General features: G+C 49.7%; 8 protein-coding genes across 8 annotated transcripts; 7 read left to right on the forward strand and 1 right to left on the reverse strand.

The window, feature by feature from the left end:
* Window positions 1-617: 617 nt before the first annotated feature.
* On the forward strand, window positions 618-3,332 carry NFIA_078830 (uncharacterized protein; the record flags this gene model as incomplete). Its single annotated transcript, XM_001259839.1, has 7 exons — window positions 618-704; window positions 903-932; window positions 985-1,144; window positions 1,201-2,436; window positions 2,488-2,936; window positions 2,989-3,241; window positions 3,307-3,332. The coding sequence occupies 7 exons, from the start codon at window positions 618-620 to the stop codon at window positions 3,330-3,332; spliced, it is 2,241 nt and encodes a 746-aa protein (XP_001259840.1).
* A 1,985-nt stretch (window positions 3,333-5,317) lies between these two features.
* On the forward strand, window positions 5,318-6,240 carry NFIA_078840 (uncharacterized protein; the record flags this gene model as incomplete). The annotated part of the gene is made up of 2 exons (XM_001259840.1): window positions 5,318-5,449; window positions 5,512-6,240. 2 exons carry the CDS (start codon window positions 5,318-5,320, stop codon window positions 6,238-6,240), a joined length of 861 nt encoding a protein of 286 aa, XP_001259841.1.
* Window positions 6,241-6,533: 293 nt separating this feature from the next.
* NFIA_078850 (putative nuclear distribution protein RO10) lies at window positions 6,534-7,230 on the forward strand (the record flags this gene model as incomplete). Its single annotated transcript, XM_001259841.1, has 2 exons — window positions 6,534-6,765; window positions 6,824-7,230. The coding sequence occupies 2 exons, from the start codon at window positions 6,534-6,536 to the stop codon at window positions 7,228-7,230; spliced, it is 639 nt and encodes a 212-aa protein (XP_001259842.1).
* Window positions 7,231-8,916: 1,686 nt separating this feature from the next.
* On the forward strand, window positions 8,917-10,068 carry NFIA_078860 (uncharacterized protein; the record flags this gene model as incomplete). The annotated part of the gene is made up of 1 exon (XM_001259842.1): window positions 8,917-10,068. One exon carries the CDS (start codon window positions 8,917-8,919, stop codon window positions 10,066-10,068), a length of 1,152 nt encoding a protein of 383 aa, XP_001259843.1.
* Window positions 10,069-12,545: 2,477 nt separating this feature from the next.
* sho1 (osmosensor SHO1) lies at window positions 12,546-13,600 on the forward strand (the record flags this gene model as incomplete). The annotated part of the gene is made up of 4 exons (XM_001259843.1): window positions 12,546-12,614; window positions 12,686-12,841; window positions 12,891-13,013; window positions 13,082-13,600. The coding sequence occupies 4 exons, from the start codon at window positions 12,546-12,548 to the stop codon at window positions 13,598-13,600; spliced, it is 867 nt and encodes a 288-aa protein (XP_001259844.1).
* Window positions 13,601-15,090: 1,490 nt separating this feature from the next.
* On the forward strand, window positions 15,091-16,338 carry NFIA_078880 (PQ-loop repeat-containing protein; the record flags this gene model as incomplete). Its single annotated transcript, XM_001259844.1, has 8 exons — window positions 15,091-15,247; window positions 15,308-15,342; window positions 15,398-15,483; window positions 15,538-15,628; window positions 15,692-15,821; window positions 15,874-15,930; window positions 15,980-16,028; window positions 16,092-16,338. The coding sequence occupies 8 exons, from the start codon at window positions 15,091-15,093 to the stop codon at window positions 16,336-16,338; spliced, it is 852 nt and encodes a 283-aa protein (XP_001259845.1).
* Window positions 16,339-17,352: 1,014 nt separating this feature from the next.
* NFIA_078890 (response regulator) lies at window positions 17,353-20,152 on the forward strand (the record flags this gene model as incomplete). The annotated part of the gene is made up of 3 exons (XM_001259845.1): window positions 17,353-18,919; window positions 18,987-19,645; window positions 19,712-20,152. The coding sequence occupies 3 exons, from the start codon at window positions 17,353-17,355 to the stop codon at window positions 20,150-20,152; spliced, it is 2,667 nt and encodes an 888-aa protein (XP_001259846.1).
* Window positions 20,153-20,932: 780 nt separating this feature from the next.
* NFIA_078900 (mitochondrial 37S ribosomal protein mS45) lies at window positions 20,933-22,321 on the reverse strand (the record flags this gene model as incomplete). The annotated part of the gene is made up of 2 exons (XM_001259846.1): window positions 20,933-21,616; window positions 21,860-22,321. The coding sequence occupies 2 exons, from the start codon at window positions 22,319-22,321 to the stop codon at window positions 20,933-20,935; spliced, it is 1,146 nt and encodes a 381-aa protein (XP_001259847.1).
* Between the last annotated feature and the right edge of the window lie 334 nt (window positions 22,322-22,655).

Here is a 22,655-nt window from a genome sequence, read left to right on the forward strand (position 1 = left end):
ATGTTGTTGACTGCCAGTTGTCGGTTTCAGTATCAACAATGAAGATGATTAGCGAGCGTTGAGGAGGAAAGCACAAGGGATTAAATGTCACTTCCTATGTCGTATAATATTGCAAGCAAAATAAAGCATTGAATATGATCCTTGGAATTGTGACATCTGAAACATCTTTCATTCAAAGGGTTCTTTCAGTACCCTTTACGTCCATAAGGACAGTGAAAAGAACCTCCTTTGTTCCTATTCTTATCATTGCGGTCCAGTCTAAGTTTCTTTTATGGATTTTCCCGAAAATTGAACGATTCTTTGATCATTTCTTCTATTATACTGGGATTTTCCTTGTTTCTTGACGCGAAAGAGAGTTAGCTGTGTGAACGTTCTTTCTTGTAAATTCAGGCCTCCTCAAGATGGCAATGGAGGTGGGCTTGGCTGACGGATGTCATGTGGTGGGGAAGCTTAACTGGAGACATCCAGAGATTCCAAACAGACAACTCCCCACTTACCAGCTCCTTGATTGAGCCCTCGTTCTTTTCTGATTCCATTGCTCTTTACTAGACTCTGGTTGCTCTCATCGCCAATTTTTCGTCTGCAATCCTCTGCAGTTTCTGTGTGCGAGCTACGGCATGGCCTCCGAACCGTCAGAGGAAGCTATCACGAACTTTGTGAACTTCACAAGCACATCGCGGGAGCATGCAATACGATTTCTGAAGGTGAGCAGGTACCATAGGCCACCCTTCTATACGTTGCACGCTGACATCAGGCACTCTGCAGGCCAACGACCTCAACTCGAACAAAGCTATCAACGCATACTTTGAAGATCCGACTCCGCCCCAATTAGAGGTGACTTTTGGAGATGATTGGGCTTTATGAAACTGAGACTGACCTCGGACTTGCTACGCTATAGGCAGGTAGTTTTCAACATGACGAGAGAGTACCCTGTATGTCGATACCAACGTCCACCGGATACTAGCATAGCGACCATGTTAACAGTCCTGCCTCGCAGCCTTCCAGATTGAACAGTCAGACCCTGTTGTCGGAACATCCTCTGGTGTTCCTCCTTCGCGCCCCCCGTCGATGTCGAATTTGAATGAACAAGCACAGGCCACGCAGTATCAAGGGCATAAAACGGGTCCTACTCCCAGCGCTGCAGGTAGGGTGCTTCATTAAGGATGGCTGCTCCTCTTCGCTGACACGGTGGATTCTCAGGTGTAGCGGAGGCAACAGGTATGACACTCGCTGAACAGGAGGAGCGTGAACTTCAGGAAGCAGTGGCAATGTCATTGAACCAGAACCTGGGGCATCAGGAGATGGGAATCACCAGCTCAAATCAATCGAATTTCGGCAAAGCCACGCGGGATCACTACGATGAAGGCGCATGGGCAATGACTCTTTTCAATTCGAGTGCGCAAGAGATAATCATCAGCCCGGACCCAGCGGACCGCAGAAGAGTAGCAGACGAACCGGCGTTCCTTCGCCCATCCCAGGATAATCTGTACCTGGGTGGGCTGTTGACTATTTTGCATTCAATCCCTTTGGCGCGAGAGGCTCTTCTTCTACGAAATAAGACCCTCCCGAAGTACGGTCATGATCCGCAGTGGTGGAACGGTCAGCCGATCAATTTGCCTAAAATAGTCACAATGCAAGATGCGCAAGACGGTGACACGGCCTGGGACGACATCCTTTACGAAACTCAAAGACTTGTTGCTTTTCTAGATGCGACAAACCGCGCATTCGGTAGCGTCGATGCTCTTTCAAGCCTGAAAAGCATGGTATCTTATGACTCTGAAAGCGGCATCAGTCAATTCTTGGAGAAATGGCAGGAAGCCGCCGTCAGAGCGGATCCTGGAAACCAGTTGGCAACAGTGTTCTCGTCAAACGCATTCAAGCGTCCCCTTTCGGTGTATGACACGCCAATCCAAAAAGAGTTCTTTATCCTTGACCCGTTCGTGGAGCCCGATCACGGTCAAACTCTCTACGATGTGCTAGATCGGACCATCTGGTCGGACAGACCAGGGGAAGAACTAGATGATGTATGGCTGGAACACGTGGCTGAAGTTTTGATGATCAAATTGGATAGCTCCGACTCAGCGAAATCTGTGGATGTGAAGATACCGGCGGTTTTCTACCCGGATCGGTACCTCGCCACTTGCAAAGACCTAGCGCGTGATTTTCGTGCGCGACGGCTTCAAGTTTACGAAGAGATTAAGAAGTTAGAAGCGTTGATGAATTGCTTCTCTGTCTCGAAATCGGTCTTTCATAGAGGGCTTGGATCTAGGGAGATACTCGAGAAAGCCGCCGTTGCTGCATCTTTCACTTTGCCCAAGAGTCTTGCCAATGAAGTAGGTGACTTGACTTTGACACCGGAAGCAGCAAACGCCGAGGCGCAAAGATTGGCCGGAGAGTTGAGAGATCTCTCAGGCAAAATCGAAGACAAGCTGAAAGGTAAGTTTACAAGTTTGGTTTCATTGCATAAGCTGACAATGTACATTGCAGAATTGGAGAATAGGAAACAGAAAGCTGTCAAAACGCTTCGGAACTACTCCAAGTTCCTCACTGAACCTTCGGAATCACCTACAGAACCACCACAGCATCGGTACACGTTGCGCGGCGTGTGCACTGAGCCACATATAACTTATGTCCTCAGACCCGTCACATCCCACAGCTCTGAGCAAGCGACAGATCTACAGCCAAGCGCAGGAGATCAGTGGCAATGGTGGCGAATAAGCTTCTCTATTGACGATGCAAAGGCCCGACGGGCAGAGACCAACCGAGATGGGAAGGCTGCAGCAAGCACTGCCGATGCCGTGGGGTATACTGCGCGCAAAGTCCGAGAAATCGAAGTGCTTCACGCTGCTCGTGAAGAGTCCAAAAATGTCCTTCTCGTCTATGCAAATTCTAACGCGATGAGCGTTCAGACTAATCCGCTGCCAGCCGAACTTCAAGTAAGGCAACCCTAATGATGGTGTGTGGAATCTTTGGCTGACCAGAGTGTAGGCCTTTGTGGATGCGGATAATCAGGCATTCGAAGCGGAGTTTGATGAAGCAGCCGCTGGAGATTTCATGGAGGGGCAAATTTCAAATGCAAACGCTGCCTCTGGTGAACGCGAGTCTCCGTCTCATCTCGAGGGACAAGACCACCAACTGGCGACTTCTGATCCGTCAGCCAGTGGAAAAGTGAACGTATTCGACTATGAGATTCCGTCTTTCGATGATGAGATGGAATCTGGCCAGGAGATGCAGGAAAGAGGTAGACCGGGTTTACTGAGCGCAGCTGGGGCTGCGCAACCATCTCGAACTATGGACTCAACATAGATGAGAACAAGAGGTTGAACGATTAATGAACATGCCTAAAAGGAGAGTATCACTCTCCATCGGATAGACTTATTTCCAACTATGACGAATCATGACTGATGAAACAGATCTACTTTTTCGATAAATCTAGGAGTCAATCCACGGTATTGTTACTACATCACTCTGTTGCCTTGTGTTCAGTCGAAGTGGTATGCACATGGAAATGACAATCCTACGAAACCTTTTTCTTTGGCCCGGAGTGAACCAACGCGACATATGCTGTACACCTGCAGCTTCAAAGGCCTGTGCGAGTTCCTTTCGAAGTTGAGTAAAGTGCCCTCAAGACTCTCAGTGCACTGGAACGAGGACATCAGATGCCAGCGCCTGCAGCAGCCTGGCACTGGAATTGCCGTCCATAGTCATGGGTCGAGACTTTGCGGCCGTGTGAACGCGATGGCCCAACTCATCGAGGTTATCTGGGTTGTGCTCGTGGCTGAGCTACACGGCGTCGATCGGCGGGAGCTTCTCTAAGTCTAGAGCCGATGCCGCAGTGTTCTTGAGCGCGGCGATTCCTATGGTCCATTCCGTCCTGCTAGGAAAAACATGAGGTTTGTGAGGAAGGTTACGCCATCAATGTCGATGATGGCCATTACGGTTCCGACGAAGGTGATATCCAGAGAACTTGTGAAGCTTGCAGGGCCCTTTTCTCGCTTGGTCTGGTAGCAGAAGGAAGCACGCTCGAAAGTTCGTGAAAATAGAATGATGCTCTGGGTGTTCACAAGTCATGAGCGTGCGATAGCGCTTGTGTTATACAGATTATAGTAGCCATTTCCCGGCGTGAGCCTTGCACAAGCGCCGGCCCCTGTTAAATAAATGAAAGCTTTACATGACAAGACGCTCGGGGACTGCCAAAAAGGGCTGTTGTGACAATATCGGTCTCGGCGGATTATGCATTCAGAAACGGTTTGGTCTGTAGGAGAGGAAGCTTGACCGCCAACTCAATTGATAAACACTCTTAACCAAATACAGTTAGTGTGTGGCCCACTGAGCATCCATCAGCTCATGCATTCCTCATGCGGAGTGCCATGTGGGATTCTGACCACACTCTATGCGTGGAGTAACGAATGTCTCAAGGTTCATCTCGTTTCATTATTACAATTATGACTAAAAGTGTTGGTTACTGATCAACAGAACCTTATCTGTCCTAGTGATGTCCTCGATCGGTGGATAACGTCATGAAAGTCAAGCAGAAGTCAGTATGCGGAAACTGTAGACAGAGGAAATTAGGGGTAAGATTTCGCATAATCTCTTGATGGATTCAAGCAAATGCTATAGCTCTTATCTCTTAGTGTGACGGGAAGCACCCGGAATGCAGCCAATGCACACTTACTGGGCGCAAGTGTCCAGGTTACCCGCAGGAGTGGACGTTCGTCCAGCAGAGCATACCTTCAACTGAGGCATCGCATCAAAATCAGATCACGCGTAATGGCGCTACTGGCGGGTCGCATTCCCGCCAAGAAGAGTCAGTCAGAAGCACCCCTCCGCGGCGGATCTCGCATGACCCCACTGCTCAGGATAGCTTCGCTACTATAGAGATTCCGGATATCATTTCAGCTTCACCTGAAGAGTTGGCCTTTATTGTGGTCGAAAACTACATTCCAAAAGATGAGCTTCCTTTTCTGTCCTACGGTTCGAATAACAGTAGCTGCTCACGGGTCTGCGGCTCCTGGGTTGAGGTTCTCCCGCGTCTTGCCAATACCACGAGTCAGGAAAGCGTTCTCTTCCTCTCCCTGAAAGCGCTTGCTTTTTCCATTGCTTTTCATAAATATCCTCAGAAAGTCTCTAGTCTGGACGCTACGACGGCTTATTCTGCAGCGATTTGTGCATTGAGAAGGCAGTTGGCGTCGGAAAGTCAGCCATTCAATGCAGAACTAGCCGCCTCGATCATGTGTTTGAGCTTAGCTGAGGTGAGATACTTTATTCCAGAAGGGTACCGGAGCGGTACTAACCAGGAAGTATTCATATATAGGCCATGTTTCCGGGAATGGGACGGGGGATTTCAACCCACATCAAAGGCGTGGGTCAATTGATGAAAGCCCATGGACCTAATCATTATCAGGCCGGGTTGCTGCACAAGCTCTTCGTAGGGTTCCGACCTCTCCTGGTTAGTATGATTCATGGTCAGTGTCTAGGTAGAAAATTATCAGATGTCTGACGCACGTTAAGGTCATCGACGCATTTGGCTTGCGCGAGCCAACCTTTCTTGCTGAGAAGCAATGGACATCTATACCCTTTGCATTTTCTAACACATCGCTCATGCAGGACTTCTTGAGTGAAGTTGCAATAATTCCGAATTACTTGCACGCGGTTGACCAACTCATGGTCAACCCAGACGAAGGCTCAGCTGAGAATGTCACCGAAGTCTGCTTCGCTTTTGTGGAGTGGGTCAATCGACTCGAGCAATGGGAGCAAATGTTGGAGCGCGAAGAAGGGGGCACATACGAGAAATCGTCCGAAGGAGAACAAGCAGCACAGGCGATTAATCCTGGCATTACAGGCCACACTCTCTGGTTTCCGAGCGTTACCATAGCGAATGTGTTGACCCACCTCTGGGCTATTCATATCGTTTGTCTCAAGGAGATTGACAAACTCAGGGCGACTTTCAGCAGTATTGTGGAGCCTTGTATACCTGCAAAGTTCTGCAGTGTGGAATACCAGCAGAACCAGGTTCTTACTCTCTCGAAGCGGATCTGCCACAGCATGGAGTACCTGCTGCAGGATGAACTGAAATTCTTCGGACCGGCTTCCACTGTTTTTCCTCTCAAGGTGGCTTACGACTCATTCAGAGAGTGTGGGACGAGTCAGGAGGGCTATATCAAGTTTCTTAACTCCGTAGTCAGTCGACTTGACGCGAAGGGGCTGCGCGCGATACCTGCTGCGATCTATGGGCCATGAACGACTCTGCAATCGTTTCACTGTCTAGTTCGGCGTTGCCTTGTTTGGCTTTGTCTTGTTTATTCTTTGTCGATATATAACAGTACATTAAACCACAATGGCCGAAAAGTGCATAAATATTCATGAGTTCGATAGATAGTGTATGGCAGCAAGGCAGATAACAGCAGGTAAACAGCCCCACGTCTTGTATGTTTTGTTTGCATCCCCAGACCCGTTCTCCTCCATCACAAAGCATTAGCTCCAGGGACCAAAACCCATGTCCCAAACATCAATTGTCACCTGCTTCCTGTAGAATGGCTCTCGAAAATGACGCGGTAGCCGGAGCCACAATTGAGCTTCTGGAAGCTCGCCTCCAGCGACTCACCTACCTCCTCACAGGCGACGCAAGCTGGACGGGCACTCCCACCGCGCCCGCCAAACCCGCCTCCCTCGACGACACGGTCTCGCGGCGCCTCCTCCGTCTAGAAAAGAACCTCGAGAACCTCAGCAGGAATAACCCCGCTGTACGAGATGTTCTACAGCTCCGTAAGTATTCCTTTTCTGTATCTCGCAGACGAACCAAAACTAACAGGACCAAATTCAGACGATCGCTTCCCCGACCTCTTCCACCCTACACCTCCGCAATCCATCCCGGAGAACCTGACAACACAGAACCTCGCCTCAATTGTCCTCTCGTACGCTTCTGCATTCCCGGAGACCGCGTCCAGACTCACTTCGTTGAATGACCTGCCTGTCCCGGACGCCCAGGCGTCGGCGTCTCTCGTCCAGCTGCAGCCGCGTCTGGATCAATTGGCTCGTACCCAGGAGGAACAGGCGAGGGAGATATCTGAGCTCCGCGTGCGGACAGCGCGGGTGTTGCAGCGCTGGTATGAGGTTGGGCTGGTGGGGAGCGGCGAGTGCTGGGCTGAATGGGAGGGACGGCTGGAGGATGTGGAGCGGGAGGTGAAGAGGGAGGAGGTGGTGAGGGAGAGAAGGGCGAGAGAGATTTGAGGCTGTTCCTTCTTGCGGCTTGAGTTTTGACTTTCTATGATACCATTCTGTTGTCTGTTGGTTGGACCTTTTATGTCTCATGCTCGTTGGCTTGTACAATTCTGAATCCGGAGCTCAGGTGGATAGATTCAGGCCACCTGTTGAACATTCTGCATTCTTCTGCTGGTCCATTTTATTTGCTCATACTGCGATCAAACACACTAACATGTTCGCTGAAAATTTGCAGCCAGATCTGTTCGAGACATGAGGTAATGAAAGGTTGCTGATGCTTTGGTAAAGGGAACGAGGCTGAATGCCACTGTTCAACCGTTAGTCTGAAAGTTTGAGCTAACTCATTGATAGAGCTTTGAGTTTCTCGCATCCCGCGGTTTTGATATCACAAGCCGGCTATGACGTGTCAACGAATGCAGGCAGAGGATAGTGTCATTGCTGGTACCTCTCTATTTAAATGGAATACAGGTGATTGTCTCGTTGCTACATGCATCTTTCTCCTTCTATCCGATGCTAAGACAACATGAAAAATCCTTTGGCAAATGAAGATATATGTCTATATCCCGCGTGCATCTACATGGTTTAAGGTCCAAGGTCCGAACTTGCTTCCCTTTAGAACGGAAAACAAGGGCCACAGGCACCTTGTCAAAACAGCTCTTCTTCGTCCGTTACGTATGCCCACATCCATGGTTGTGGGCGTACTTGGCCCATGGATCATAGAACAGCTCATGTACTTAGACACGAGAGGTAAGATATGCTGCAGCCTGGGCTTGAGCGGTCTAGGTCAGAGTGGATTCAAATCCCGTGGGTCAACCATATTATCTGAAAAACCCAACCATGATCTTTGAAGAACGATTGCAACAGTAGTGTATGTAGTATGACTAGTAAATGCCGTACGGACATGAAGAAGCCCAACAAGAGATGCTTAGCGGTACCTTAATTATCTGTTCGCTCAGGGTCCAAAATTCACAGTTCTCTTGACGATCCCTCAACAGCCTTTGCTCGGCTTGATACTTGATCTTTCCCTCTTATGTATTTGAGAGTTATATAGCACAGCAGGAGACCTCCGCATCTCCCAGCCGCACTTCAGATGCCTGCAATGGGCCACCGTAGCAGTTAGACTGCCTACTAGCGAGGACGTTCAAGTCTGCGGAGATCAATTCACGTATCCAGAGTCTCAAGCTTTGAGCCATTTACTGACTACCGTAGAATCTCCACAGACTGACCAGTTGCCACGAAACTTACTACTCCCATAGACCAATCCATACCCGCAGAACTCGACTGCCTACCGTACCCCGCGTGTCGTGCTTCTAGAATGGAGTACGGTCTCAACTCAGGTCGCAGTCCGGGAATTGAGTCCCTGGACGAAGGGAGGCACTGGATTTCTAATCCAAAACTGCGAATATAAGGAAAGATTCGCGCCCGCCATCCTAGGAGTGTCACATATGTCAGTTACTGTTTGTGATTCACACCTCGGATTTCAAAGAAGACCTTCCTGCTGGATGAGATCAGTGAAATCCTGAGTCGTCAGCTTGATCACCCGACATATACTGTCGATATTTCATCTGTTAGCATCAGTAGCGGTAGCAGCCGCACCCTCCATGATGCTGCTCAGGGTGAAGAATGTGTGCACAGATAAAAAGCGCCAAACTGCCCGGCTCGCGGCACTCTGTATCCTCGCCCAGCGAACAACCTATGTCAATATCAACTTCGCAGAGCACGTGTCACGCATCCGCGGCTAATTTCACCCTTGACGATCTCGCCGCTATCGATGCCATCAAGGAATTAGCGACAAGGTACGGGCGGGTCTCCCATATGAGTGTTCTCGACCCTAGTTACAAATTCTTCGTGAATAGAGCGCGCACTGCTGCTCTATCGTTCAAAGTGCATAACAGGGTTGCTCTAGTCATGGGCGATTCCCTGTGCGAGCCGGACTGGTTCGCCAATGTCCTCGCAGAATTCAAGGAGTATCGGAAGAGATCCGGATGGAGTAGCGCTTTTATCGGTGCCAGCGAAGTGTTTGCCGAATACGCTAAGGAACATGGATGGACGACCATGCAATCCGGCACCGAGCGCGTGCTCAATCCCATGACCAATGATGTATTGAATGAGAGAGCGGGGAAACGGATCATCATACAAAGCAAGCAACTGCTCAATCTGAGCAAAGGCAACGTCTCTTTGCGATTATACGTACCGGCCCAGGGTGAGGACCTGGACGTGCAGAGAGAACTGGTCAGGGTTTATGACTCCTGGCGTGAGAAGCGAGATTGTGTTGCCGGCGCAAAGGCTTTCATCACGGTGTATGACCCCTTTTCAATGCCAGCAATGATGATATACATCTATACCAGAGGCCCAGATGGTGTAGCCCACGGCTTCGCGGCCATGCGACATCTCGGTGCCAACCAAGGATACCACATTGACCTTTGCATTGCGGCTCGTGGAGCGCCCGGAGGGATCACCGATCTGTTAATCGTTGCTGCCATGGCGCTCTTGCAGTCAATGAGAGTGTCATACCTTAGCCTTGGATCTGAACCCCTGGAAACACTGGCTGACATAACCCGACTGTCGCCTCCGATCGAGAAGATCACTAGAGCGATATACAAGCGTACATTCAAACAAATGCTTTTCCAGGGAAAACAGATGTTTCACGAAAAGTTCAAGCCGGATGGTTCGCAGGGATCGCCGCTTTTCATCCTTTTTCCCGCTGGTGCTCCGAGTCCACGACAGTTGGTCGCGCTTTCCCGAATGTCGAATATCAGCATTCGAAAGCTTGTTTTTTGCAAGGTCGGGAAAGAACTCGAAGACGCTTATTCTTGTCAAGCAAAAGATCGAAGAATAACGACATGAGACGGATCGTCCAAAGTGAGATGAGATATCAGTGATCGCGTTCGATAACCAACGAACAAGGTTGCTGACGGTTGCGCTGAAGAAGTCTCCAGGCGGTGGTTGCGCAATCATCTTGTCTGCGAGCATCAACAAGCACAATTTCACAGTGATCCTAGAGGCTGGAACAATAATAATGAGCCATGCTGTCCGGACTACCCGGCATCCCAATCCATGCACAGACTACCCTTGAAGGATCTAGAACATGCAGTAGGAAGACGACGATCATGCTGAAATCTCGGGTGGGTTGCTCCACCATGATGATATTATTTAATGTCAGAGCCAAATTTCCTGGAAATTAATATGGATCTAGGGAAGATTGATTCAATTCGCAATGCCCATGTTTCGTAGATTAACGGATGCTAATCCTCATTTCGCTGCTTCTGTGCATATACCACTGTGCCACATGCGTCAGCCTCACCATAAAAGAAAAAGGCCTAGAACCTTCAGAGCATGAGCAAATCAGTTGAACTAAATACAACTGCTGAGGCCGAAACTAGAATAATTCTTTTACTCTTCTTTTTGGCTTGGAAACTTTTGCGTAGCTCAGTCGCTAAGTAGGACCCATTATTATGTGCATGGGGCGATTTTGGCGCACTCCTAAATTTCCAAATACCAAGATCTCATTCTGATTCATTACTGGGCCCATGGTTCCGACTCAGCATTGTTGGTTTCAAATTTGGTCTGTGAGCCTTTTGACTGTAAGTTCAAACGTCGCAGAGCTACTCCATATACTATGAGTATGCATTCATTGTTTATCTTTGACGAAAATATCTGCAAACAAGGATAAGCGCAACGGCGCAATGACACAAGGAAATAACAAAGGATCATTGCCGAACATGCACTAATAATAACCACAGAAACAATGAGCATTGGTCAGTCTTGTTACATCCACTTATTCCACCTACCCCAGCTGCCCCTCTTAGTGCTCCGTCAATTCGCCCATCTTCCAATCATGCTTTCTCGTCCTCTTCAGTCGTCGGACCTGCCAGGGGGAAATGATACTAATAATCCCTATGTACTCCGTAGACGAAAGAGAAAAAGGACCAGACCATTGAGACCAAAGTCAAGTCTCAATTTTCAAGAGTACGAGTCCGTCTGTTTGCCTTGTGGAACGCATTTACATGGCCCACAAGCAGCATGGTTCCTGGGGATGATACTCCCGTCCGTACAGGGCTGCCCTTTGTACCTACCTTATGTATTGTGACTCCACGGAACTGTGATCCAAAAGCAAGGTAGCCGGTAATCTAGGTTTTACTTTGACTCGACGAGGTCCTGGCTATCTTGTAAGGCTCTCAGGGCTTGTATGGTCTGTCTAGATCCCATAAAGACAAGTAGTTGGTCAGTTATTTCTACCTAGTTCTTTCGTGTTGACCTGAGATAACTACATGTCTCTCACCCACTTGGTTCCCACTACGGAGAATGTACTACCATACATAGACTAGTCCACTCACTGATCAACTCTCCTTTTCCCGACCGGACACTGGGTCAAGGCGCTCTCTGTCTCTCATCCGTTAATCTCCATCTTCATCATCATCATCTTCTTATTCTATCATTCTTAGAGAGGTACTAGTGTTAACCAATCTTTTCTCAAACTTCATACTGTCCTCGTTTCTTTGTTTTTTACCTCTTTCTTCTTCGGCCTCCCCATCGATTGGTCTACACCCGTCGATTTACACTCGTTCCTCACCTTGATTCTTCTATTATCTTTCGATTTTTCTTCCTTTCTTCCCACTAACGTTTCAAACACCACCTTCGTTCCCTACAGCCAGGTGCTGTTGTTGTCTCTCCGCGTCTCTGCAAGGGGTTCTCGCTTGCTTTCAGTTTCATACCACCAGCCTCATGCTAGATTCGATTGATCTCTAACTATCGATTTGACTCGGTCAATATTCTCACGCCGACATCTGCACCAGTTTTCGTCATCGTAAGATTTACACTCGCTTTGACCTGGATCGTGTCGCAAGGTACGATTACACGTCACCTCATCTTCATTTTCTCTCTCCCTTGTCATTGCTCCGGTTCCTGCTGCCTTCATTACAATGTTCTGTTACCGACTAGCAATTGTATCTATATGTTCTTTTCTTATGCGCATTTACATTTCCATTTGTGTTGCGAGTTGTGACTGACTGTGTGCACAGTCTCATTCTTTTCTGCATTCAAGTCCCTCTCTTCACCTAAATCAACAATCAATCTCAATTGATAGCGACTTATACCATCTCGACTTCACGAAAGAAATAACGTATCAGAACATCGGCCTGCGTTTGCCTTGTCGCGTGTGATATCTGTTACATCACGATTGGGTCGAATCGAACAAGAATCGAATTCTTCACATCCAACCGCTTCGACGACTGTGTATATAGCGAATACCGTTCATGGTGGCATATTCTGAGCATTCTCCGTCCTTTCATAAACCGAGTCCATATACGGAGCCCCGGAGAAGAATGGCGAAGTTTCGGGCAAGCAATATTTTAGGCGACCCATTTGCGCTCGCGACCGTCTCCATCTCGATTGTACGTCGTCCCTAATGCGGGTTATTACGGACATAGGTGGCTCGTGACTAATCGCATTCTCGATCTTTTAGCTTGCGTGGTTGATCGCATGTATCGCATCAATCATCTCGGATATCAAGACGGATTATCCCAATTACTCGTGGTGGGCGGTCGCCTACATGTTTTGTTGTATTATCGGTGTCACAATTGTTTTTGGTTCGGACACCGGTCTCGTCTATGGGGTAGCGGTATGTTTCACGACCTCGTCGTGGGATTCTCGGCGCTGATGAGTAACAGGTTGTGGGCTATCTTTCAACAGGCTTAGTGCTGACCACTTTGGCGGTCAATACTCTGGTCTACGCAGATGAATCCTCGTCGCAGGCTGCAGCTGCCGGATTCATTCTCTTGTCCATGGTCATTGTAAGTTGTTCGTGGTTGATCTTCTAGCGGTCGGAGCATTCTCTCATACTAAACTAACCTTAAAACAGGTCGTGTGGATATTCTACTTTGGATCGTCTCCTCAAGCTACGCATCGCGGCTTTATCGATTCGTTCGCCCTCAACAAGGAAAGCAGCGGCGCGTACGGTAACCGACCCATGTCTACGGCTTTTGGTCCTCGCCCAGACACAATGTCGACAAGCGCACCCCAGATGTACACTTCTGCCCAACTCAACGGCTTCGAAACGTCGTCTCCAGTGTCAGGTTATCCTGGTGGTGCTCCCGGCTCAGAAAACCGCAGCTCGTCCCAAGCTCGTTTTGGCAACCCGTCTGCCAGCAACGTTACTGGGAACAACAACGGTCAGGACGAAGTCCCGCAGCCAACAGAATACCCGTACAAGGCAAAAGCGATATATTCCTACGACGCGAATCCTGAAGATGCCAACGAGATTAGTTTCAGCAAACATGAAATCTTGGAAGTGTCGGATGTCAGCGGCAGATGGTGGCAGGCCAGAAAATCCAACGGAGAGACCGGTATTGCTCCATCGAATTACCTAATTTTGCTGTGATTCGGTTGGAGTGCCACTTTTTTCCCTTTCTTGTTCTTCTGGTCATTCCTACTTTTGTCGCCATTCTGTCGCAAAAGCTTTCGTATTTGATACCCTTCGAGTAGTATCACTCGGCCTGAGATCTGGTTCCGCGAAAAGATCATGTTATGTCTGATGGTTTCTTTTTGGATTCTGCTTTAAATGTGGCATCCCGTTCTAAGTGATGCGTTCTTTCAGTCTGCTGTTTTATCTCCATCTTTTATCACCATTCAGCGGGCATCTGCGCGCTTGTCATTCATGGTTCTGTCTTCCATTTGTGATGCCTCGGATGTGTTCCCAACGGTTCGATGTGTAGTTCTTCTTTTATTTCTTTCGGACTTCCACCTGCTGTTAGAGAGATGTCGAAAGTATTCATTTGTAGTGGAGAAGCAATATATAGCCATTCGAGTTAGATCATCTCTAGTGAGTGCGATTATGTCCAATAAGTTCGAGATCGCAATGCCGTGGATCCCAGTCCCAATGTCGTCTACTTCGAGATCGTGCTCAGTAGGTGCCACGTGCGCGGGATGTTGCGTCCAGCATCGGAGAATTTCCCATAATTTTCGTTCAGTGAGCTCGAACCTTCCATTGCTTCAAACAACAAGAGCAAGCAGGAAACGATGTCGACCAGAATGTTTCCCCAAATGAAGTCGTGGAACGCCTCTATCTATGCTTCTTTCGTAGAGAGAGGTACTGTTGGGCGTATCTAGATCGAGGCCCCCACCATCTGGCAAGCAGAGAAGCCCGTCCACTCAGGAAAGAGCTGACTCGGCCTCCTCTTCTTCGTCCACTGGATGCGCTCACAACTCAGAGTCAGGAGTCGGACTTGCAAGGTCGAGGCACACTGTCTAACTCCCTAGGCGGTGGGTTGGGTGTCTTCTTCTCCAGTGGTTTACCTGTCTAGTCTTAGTCCCCAAGACCAATCTCCAGTTCTCCATTGTCGGATCCCCCAATGAGATGGCTTGCCCGCAAGCCAGAACCACACTTGCTGCCACGCAAATGGGCCTTGCTATGTCTGGTGTGCAGTCGTGGAGACTGCATTGGGGAGATCTCGATTCTTGACTGTTCTCAAGAAAAGTTGGAAAGTCATGAAAATGCTTGAGTCTTGTACCGGCCCTGGTGTCCACGGCTTGTCTGCTAGCTGAAGGGATTTCCTTGTCTTCAACCAAGCTTCTGGTGTAGAACTGAACAGAACCACATAGCTATCTACCGCAGGGCATAGTGATGCTTGCTATGTTGTGCATTGACCTGCATTGACATCGTCACTAGATTTGTTCTTCTACTGCAAGGCTGGACGGACTCAAACAGTTTCTAATTTTGTAATTTTTTTGTGGAAGAATGATCGTTGTTTGAGATATATAATCCCTGGGTCTACGTCTTTATTGTTTTCAAAAAAAATCCTCTCAGTACTTGGTGGACAAGTTGTTGGAGCGGCCAGGTTTATAGTCACTGAAATCCGACTCTATACAAGAATGGCTGACACGGAGAATGTCACTGTGGCGTCCAATATACTAGGAACTATCGGAACGGTTCTCTGGTGCATTCAGCTGATCCCGCAAATATGGTATAATTGGCGACAGAAGAAGACAGACGGCCTGCCGCCGTCTATGATGTTTCTATGGGCGTCTTGTATGTTGCACTTGGGTTCTGCGTTGTTCCGGAGCTCGATGGCTGATCCTTGGAGTATAGGCGCTGTGCCTATGGGAGCATACTTGATTCTCCAGGTACAAGTGATTCCGTGATTGGGAGGGACTTGAAATGCTGACTTTCGTACTGCAGAAAGTGAATATACCGCTGCAAATACAGCCGCAGATATTCGGCTTCTTTTCGCTAGTCAGCTGGGGCCAGGTTCTATATTATAATCAGTAGGTACTGCCTTTCACCTTTTGATATGGACCTGGGCTGATCTTGTTCCTTAGCAACTATAGCCAAACCAAAGCAATCTCCTTGGTAATTGGCACGGCAACACTGTTCGGTGGTCTTGAGGCGTTGCTGATCCTCACATTGCGAGTATGTCTGCTTGATGCACCTGTTAAGGCTCCTTCACTGGAATAGATACTTATCATCGCGTAGATACCCTACAATAAAGGTGTCACCTGGCCAGATGTCGTCGTTGGCGTCGTTGCGGCTGTCCTGCTGGCGTCGGGGCTTCTACCGCCGTATTTCGAGCTATGGAAGCGAGACGGGCGAGTGATTGGTTTTAGTAAGTGGTCCAAAGCTTTGGGTGTAGGCACGCTTTGACTGAGCCGTCGCAGATTGGTTCTTTTTGGCCATTGATACTTTGGGAGGACTCTTTTCTCTTTTTGCATTAGGTATGCTGCTTATTCGTCAAAACGGAGGGTGGATACTGACTGCTCGAAGCTGCGCAGGGCACATTTGATATCCTCGGAGGGGTCATGTACATCATAGTGTAAGTTTACACCCGTGTAGGAGCAATGGCCGTTATGCATCGGTAGTGACAGTGAGGCGATAGGGTCGTCCTGGAAGTCGGCATCTACGCGAGCCATATCGTTTGGCGCATTCGCTACCGGAAATTACGAAAAGAAGCCAAAGCTGCTGGCGTCAGCATTGATGAGATGTTGAGTATGCACAGGAGTGAGACTGACCAGGTGAATGATGCTGAGAAGAGGCCTGGCGATATTGAGAGTCAGATTGCTGTGGACCAACGGCGAGCTTCAGTCGAGGTTGTAGAGCAGCCTGAATTGAATGAGAAGGCATGACTGGGTGGAAGTGATTTCTTTAAAGAGCGTCATCTAGTGAGCTATAGAAATAGCGAGGATAAAAGAACATTGGAAATTGCCCATTACTACTCCATGCATCAAGAAACCAGATTATATATAGGCCGAGGTTCAAGTCAATGTCTACCTCAAGAGGTCAAGTGAGATCGGCGTTGGTCAAAAAGCAAGCAGTTCAGCTATTATATTGAGCTCATCAAACCAGATTAACTAGTGCCGTAATTTTGTTTCATCTTTTCACTTCTTAGTCTGTAAACCGTTGGATAACAATAGGATATGGTCCAAGCGTTCTCTCTCCTGTCCGTCATTTTATTTCTCAGCTGTCATATCACCGGATCCCTGTTCAGGTAAACAGAGTCATACAAGGGACCTAGGTAGTCTAGATAGATCGTATCTACTTGTTTCTGTCTTTTTGATTCTCCAACTTTCCCGTTTCTTCCGGAAGATCATCCTCAGCAAGAATTGATTCGCTTGCTTCTTGCCTGCATCTGTATGTTCTAGTAGTACTCCATACACGAGCTTCACTCCCCAAGCTCCCTTTTTATTTACTTACTTCTTCTGCCTCTCCAACCATCTCCTTTCCCCTCATCCCGACTCACAGTTCTCCAAGCATCTCAGCTCCTGGGGTGGTCGGTTCCACTGATCGAATATGAAGAGCTAAAATAAAAAAGGAAAAGAGAAAAAAGAATACTCTCGCTCTTCAGTGCTCCTTCCTTCAACTGCCCTCCAGACCGCTGAGCTGCTGCTGCTGCTGCTTCGATAGAACGCAATATTATTGTACGACTGCAGAGAATGAGGTGACAGTGCAGTGCTCTTTTCGTTTCTTCTCTTTTGTTTTTTCCTTTTCCTTGTTGTCGTCTGTGTTCTAGACTTTTTCTCTCGGTTGTCGCCCTGTTTCTTTTCTTTCTACCTGTCTCTCATTATTATTTCATCTCTCTTTCAGAGGCAACATTATCTGATAGCTGAGCTATCAGACAATTACTGTGGTGGATCCTCATCATGCCTGACCGCCGCCTGTCGCAGCTGCTCAAGTCGAAGCTTCTGCGCCGATCATCGACCACGGCTACGACCTATCCAAAACAGAACCAGAAACCCGTTAACGTTCAGAAAAAGGCGGCCGCCGGAGCGGATCCGCCTGTCGACCCCAACTCAACCTCCGACCTTTCCTGTTCCCTACCTCCTCATCTCTTGACCTCTAACGAAGGAGAGGGTGATGCCAAATCCCGTGCCTACAGCATAGTTTCCTCCATACCCCTCGACCATCCCAGTACCCCCGACGAGATTCCTGGTCCTGCTACTGGTTCCTCAGCGGGCTGCGATCAGTACTTCACCCACTTCGACCGATCGGGCGCAAACTCACGTCAAGAAGGATCACAGAACGGTTCAATTCAGCAGTCGCCGACATTCACGAGGACCCTTCGGCACAAGCAGCCGACCGAGGAAAAAGACAAGGGGAAGTCACAATCGCGGGAGGGGCATCAAGAAGGCGAATCCGGCTACCAACGTATCCGGAACGACTCCAACGACTCCGATCTTCAGTACCGCTTGACCACAGAACTTACCAATAAGCCCTCTACACCACAGACTCCCGCTGGCGACGACTCGCTACATTCACCGTCGGCGACCCCTCCCCTTTCGCCTTCGCTGCCAGGACCCGCTGGCGCAAGCTCGCTTCAAGCTGCATATCGACCAGTCCGAGAAAATTCCAGCGTGCCACTACTCGAATCTCAATTGACTCCGTCCTTGGGTGCTGTCGCTGAGGACTCTTCTGGAGAATCTGCGTCTCATTTCGTCGGCCCTTCGTCGTCGTCCCCGTTTCCGAAGCGCCCCACCATTGGGGTCCGCCGTCAGTCGCTTCTTCCAGCCTCACATCAACACTTGATCAGTGGTCTTCTGGGTTTCGGACCTTCTCAGGACCTCGGCCAGAGCAGCGGTCACCCTGCCACAGTCAAGGCTGAGATGATTCCTCGAAAAATCTGGGTCAAACGGCCAGGTGGCTCGGCCACCCTGGTACCGACCATGGAAGATTCGCTTGTCGACGAGCTGCGCGATCAAGTTATCATGAAGTACGCCAACTCTTTGGGGAGAACATTTGATTCACCTGATATCATGATCCGCATTTCTCCTCGAGAAGGTTCCAACCGACAGTCTACGCCCGAGCGGATACTGAGTCCGGAGGAACCGCTAGGTGTGGTCATTGACACTTATTTTCCTGGTGGTCAGACGGTGGACGAAGCGTTGGTCATAGATATCCCTCAACGGCGGACGCCGAAGCCGTCCCCCCGCCACCCTGTATATTATCACCATTCGGAACCGGGCGAGCATGGCGAGTACTTTCCGCTCATGCCTGCGAACCCAAATGCCCCGACGCCCCCCACTCATCCGTCGGCCTCATCTACGAGCGTGAATGCCCATACGGCCCCCTCAATTTCTATTCTCACCACGGGTATGGCGCCTCCGCTACCCTCACCAGGCAATAGAGCAAACCGACATTCCCGCCGGCCACCGCTCACTCGACATACTACCAACTCACCCACAATGCTTGGTACAGCGCCAAATCCAAAAGGTACGCGCGGACTCTCACTGTTATTCTTCGGACCGTTAAGATCTCATTCCTTACTGACTAGATGTAGACTCGAATATGGCCTCGTGTCCTCAACCTCCCGTAGCAGCGCCCCAGGTCCCTACGCCGCCTGGTCCTCCTCCCGAATCGCCTCAGACCAAGACGCACACGCCGCCAGCGCGTGTTGCCTCGCCGCGCCCGCGTCCCACAAAACCGAAGAAGGGCGGCAACGGCCAATCGCCAAACGCTGCCTTTGGTGGCCTTATTGAAGGCACGGTACCTCCCATCAATGTCCTCATTGTCGAAGACAATATCATCAACCAGAAGCTCCTGGAAGCCTTCATGAAGCGCCTCAGCGTCCGTTGGAAGTGCGCTGCGAACGGTGAGGAGGCGGTGAGGAAATGGCGCCAGGGTGGGTTTCACTTGGTCCTGATGGATATCCAACTCCCCGTCATGAACGGGTTAGATGCGACCAAGGAGATCCGGAGACTTGAGCGCCTAAACGGGATCGGTGTCTTCACCAAGACGGCCTCGGGACGATCGAGTGCCAGTTCTCTGTCGCCGGAAATTAACCAAGCATCATCGGAGGTTTCGCTGTCTGAGGAGGATACTCTTCATGACTTGTCTCTGTTCAAGAGTCCCGTTATCATTGTCGCTCTGACCGCCAGTAGTTTGCAGAGCGATCGGCATGAGGCTCTGGCTGCCGGCTGCAATGACTTTTTGACCAAGGTATGTCATTTTGACGCTTCGTGCATCCTGTTCCGGGTGGATGGCTGACTTTCTCCCCATTTTTAGCCCGTTGGATTTCCTTGGTTGGAGCAGAAGGTGACAGAATGGGGCTGCATGCAAGCTCTGATTGACTTCGAAGGCTGGAGGAAATGGCGAGGATTTGCCGACGAACCCCAGTCATCTTCTCCCACCGATGGAGGTCTGACCAGCCCTCTGCAGACGGGCGCTAATGGTGTGTCCAGTAGAACCTCGACCTCCTCGTCATCTGGAGCAGTCAACGCGACGGCCCGGGAGCTTGACGCAGGTCCTGGTGCGGGCAAACGCAAGTCCACCGTTCCCGAATTGATCAAGCCCGTGGATATCCTTCCTGAGGAAACTCCCGGAAGTGGTAGTGGTGAGGGCAACGAGACTCTAGATTCACCAGCCAGTCCTCTTACCTCCGTGCATGTGGGTGACCCAACTGAACCTTCTGGTGACGAGGAGCAGCAAGCTCTGGATGCTACGTAGTCAGTTGCACTCTCTGCAACTCAGGCTCAATGTCCCCCTTTGATGTCATTACACACACATGATTTGTATGAGGACAGTTCCTTTGTTTGATATTACACATTGTTCCCTCCCTCCAGTCTCTTACATGTCCCGCTTTTCTGTATCTTCCATTGGATACCCAGCATAGCCATTACTCCTCGAGTCCTTCTACCATACGTGATGCCCGTAATTTATTGATTCGTCCATTTCCAATGTTTACCACAAACATCTCCTTTGTTGAGCGGCATGAATCCATTGTATATACTCACTGCTTTAGCGACATCCTCTCACATGCGAAAGGAGATGTCTTGTTCTGCGTTTGTTGTTTTGTGAACCCATGCATCACCGCATTGTCTTTCGCATTCTCCGTTATTTGTTAGCCTAGGGCCCCTACTGGATTGACATCCTGATACTGGCAATCGTTCCAATGCTATTGTCTAATGAGTCCAGTTGCATACGTTTCTACCAGTACGTGCACTTCATCATTCAGCTGTAACCAAAGTAGTTGAGATCGACATTTGCAATGTTGATCGACTCGAAAGTATGCATAGGTACCCTTGTGAGTTGAAACCGGAGCTTATGGTTGGTATTGATATTGTTAAAACATGGCAGAATATAAGTACAATGCTAATGCTCGACAAACCCTTCACGAGATATTTGTACAGTACATCATTTCCCTGACCAAGAGCAGCTCATAAATGCAGAAGCAGAACGAGACCTTCCCTCATCAAATATAGATCAGCAGTGTCAGAAAGAGTGGGCTTAGACCTCCACGCGAGTAGGGATCTTGATCTGTCCCTTCTTGCGGTCGTACGTAGGCACACCGTATCTCCGACCGGGCGCCCGGGCACCACGACCATCCGTGCCCGTCGCCTCTCGACTGACAACGACATCCTTGATGCGGAACTCGAACCGCGAGGTCTCAGGCTGGACGCGGACAAGCCGCTGCTCGGCGCGCTCCTTGGCGAGTCTCTTGCGTTCCTGCTCGATCGCCTCCTCCTGCTGGAGCCGCTCGCGGTAGAGCTTCATGTTCTCGCGGAACTCGTTGGGGTTCGACTTCATCTGGCGCTCGTGGGAAACCAGGTGCGGGTGCGGGATGCGCACGTCCGCGGGCTGGAGGACCTGCTGCTCGTCGTCGCCCTTACCGACGCGCTCGATGTGGGTTGGGTCCTGCGTGATCTTGCTGATGGCCTCGTCGGGGTGGGCCACGTCGCGCTCGACTTCTCTGTGTGGCAGGGCGGGCGCGGCGGAGAACACGCGACCGGCGTCAACACGGGTGAATTGCCGGGACTCGGAGACGGGGTAGAAGATCTGGGGATCGGTGAGGCGGTGGACGGGGAGATCGTTGATGGACTCGTGGGGTCGAGCGTCCAGGTCATTGCGGAGGGGTGTGGTTGGGACCATCTCGTGGACTGCACGAGCGTATGGCAATGCTAGCGACTTTCCCTGAAATTTCAAGCATCGTGTTAGAGCAATCCAAGGCTGCAGAGACGCGAGAATTTCAACAGAAAATGAGGCAATGGCACAAATCAGATATGGGAGTTGTAAGCATTCCCAAGCAGGTTAAGCTTGGGGTCTTAAAGACTAATCGATTTTTTTGTTGTTCTCATCATTGTAGCATGCCATCGCAACAGAGCAAATAGCCGGCAGAGCTGAAACGGAGCAGAAAGAAAATGAAAGCATGCATACCTGTTGTTTCCATCGCTTCTCTAATTCTACTAACCGAACAACGGCTGCTACTCGCCGCATATCCACACCAAGGTCAACACTGACGGCACGCACACTCTGCTTTCTGTCCACAACGCGCCGGTGGATCTCATTGCGCAGCTCCTCGCTGAGTATGGGCTCACTGACGAAATTGGGGTTCAGAGGAAAGGGTCGATTGCCGGCATTGCCCTTGAGACGAGTAATGTAATTCGTCCGCCCTGGTGTGTGTTGTTTCAGTTGAGCACCTTCGCCGTTGATCCACGCGAACATCTCATTCCGCAGCCTGGTCTGAGCAGCGGGCGAGGAGGAAAAGGAACGAGAGGAGCATGTTTGTGAGAGCTTGGAGATACATGTGGAAGAGGTTGAAGAGGTCGAGGAAGTAGAGGAGGAGAGGTAAGGGAGGAGAGAGCCCGAGACCAGCTGGTTTTGTATTCGGGGAGGCATTTTCAATCAGATCTCAGGTAGAGGGAAGTATTGTTGCTCTGGGACAAAGCCAGGGATCACGCAGGCATGGGCTTATACAGCTTGCACACGACAAATTGAGCGTCTCTAGTATTAAGAATGCCAGCCGCGAGGTGGTGGTGAAGTACAGCACTGGTATTTGTGATAGTGGAAGAAAGACAGCCGGGCATTTCGAAAGAAACTTTTCGGCTCTCACGATGTGGTCCGTGTTCAGTCACGTGATGCACCCGACATTGCCCTCCTTTTGAGACATACATAGGTGATATATCTCGTGATGTAGTATGGCTTAGTTTTATTGTCATGACCCCTTGCTCAT

The sequence above is a fragment of the Aspergillus fischeri genome, genomic scaffold, assembly GCF_000149645.3.
Source record: "Aspergillus fischeri NRRL 181 1099437636264 genomic scaffold, whole genome shotgun sequence".
Classification (NCBI taxonomy): Eukaryota; Fungi; Ascomycota; class Eurotiomycetes; order Eurotiales; family Aspergillaceae; genus Aspergillus; species Aspergillus fischeri.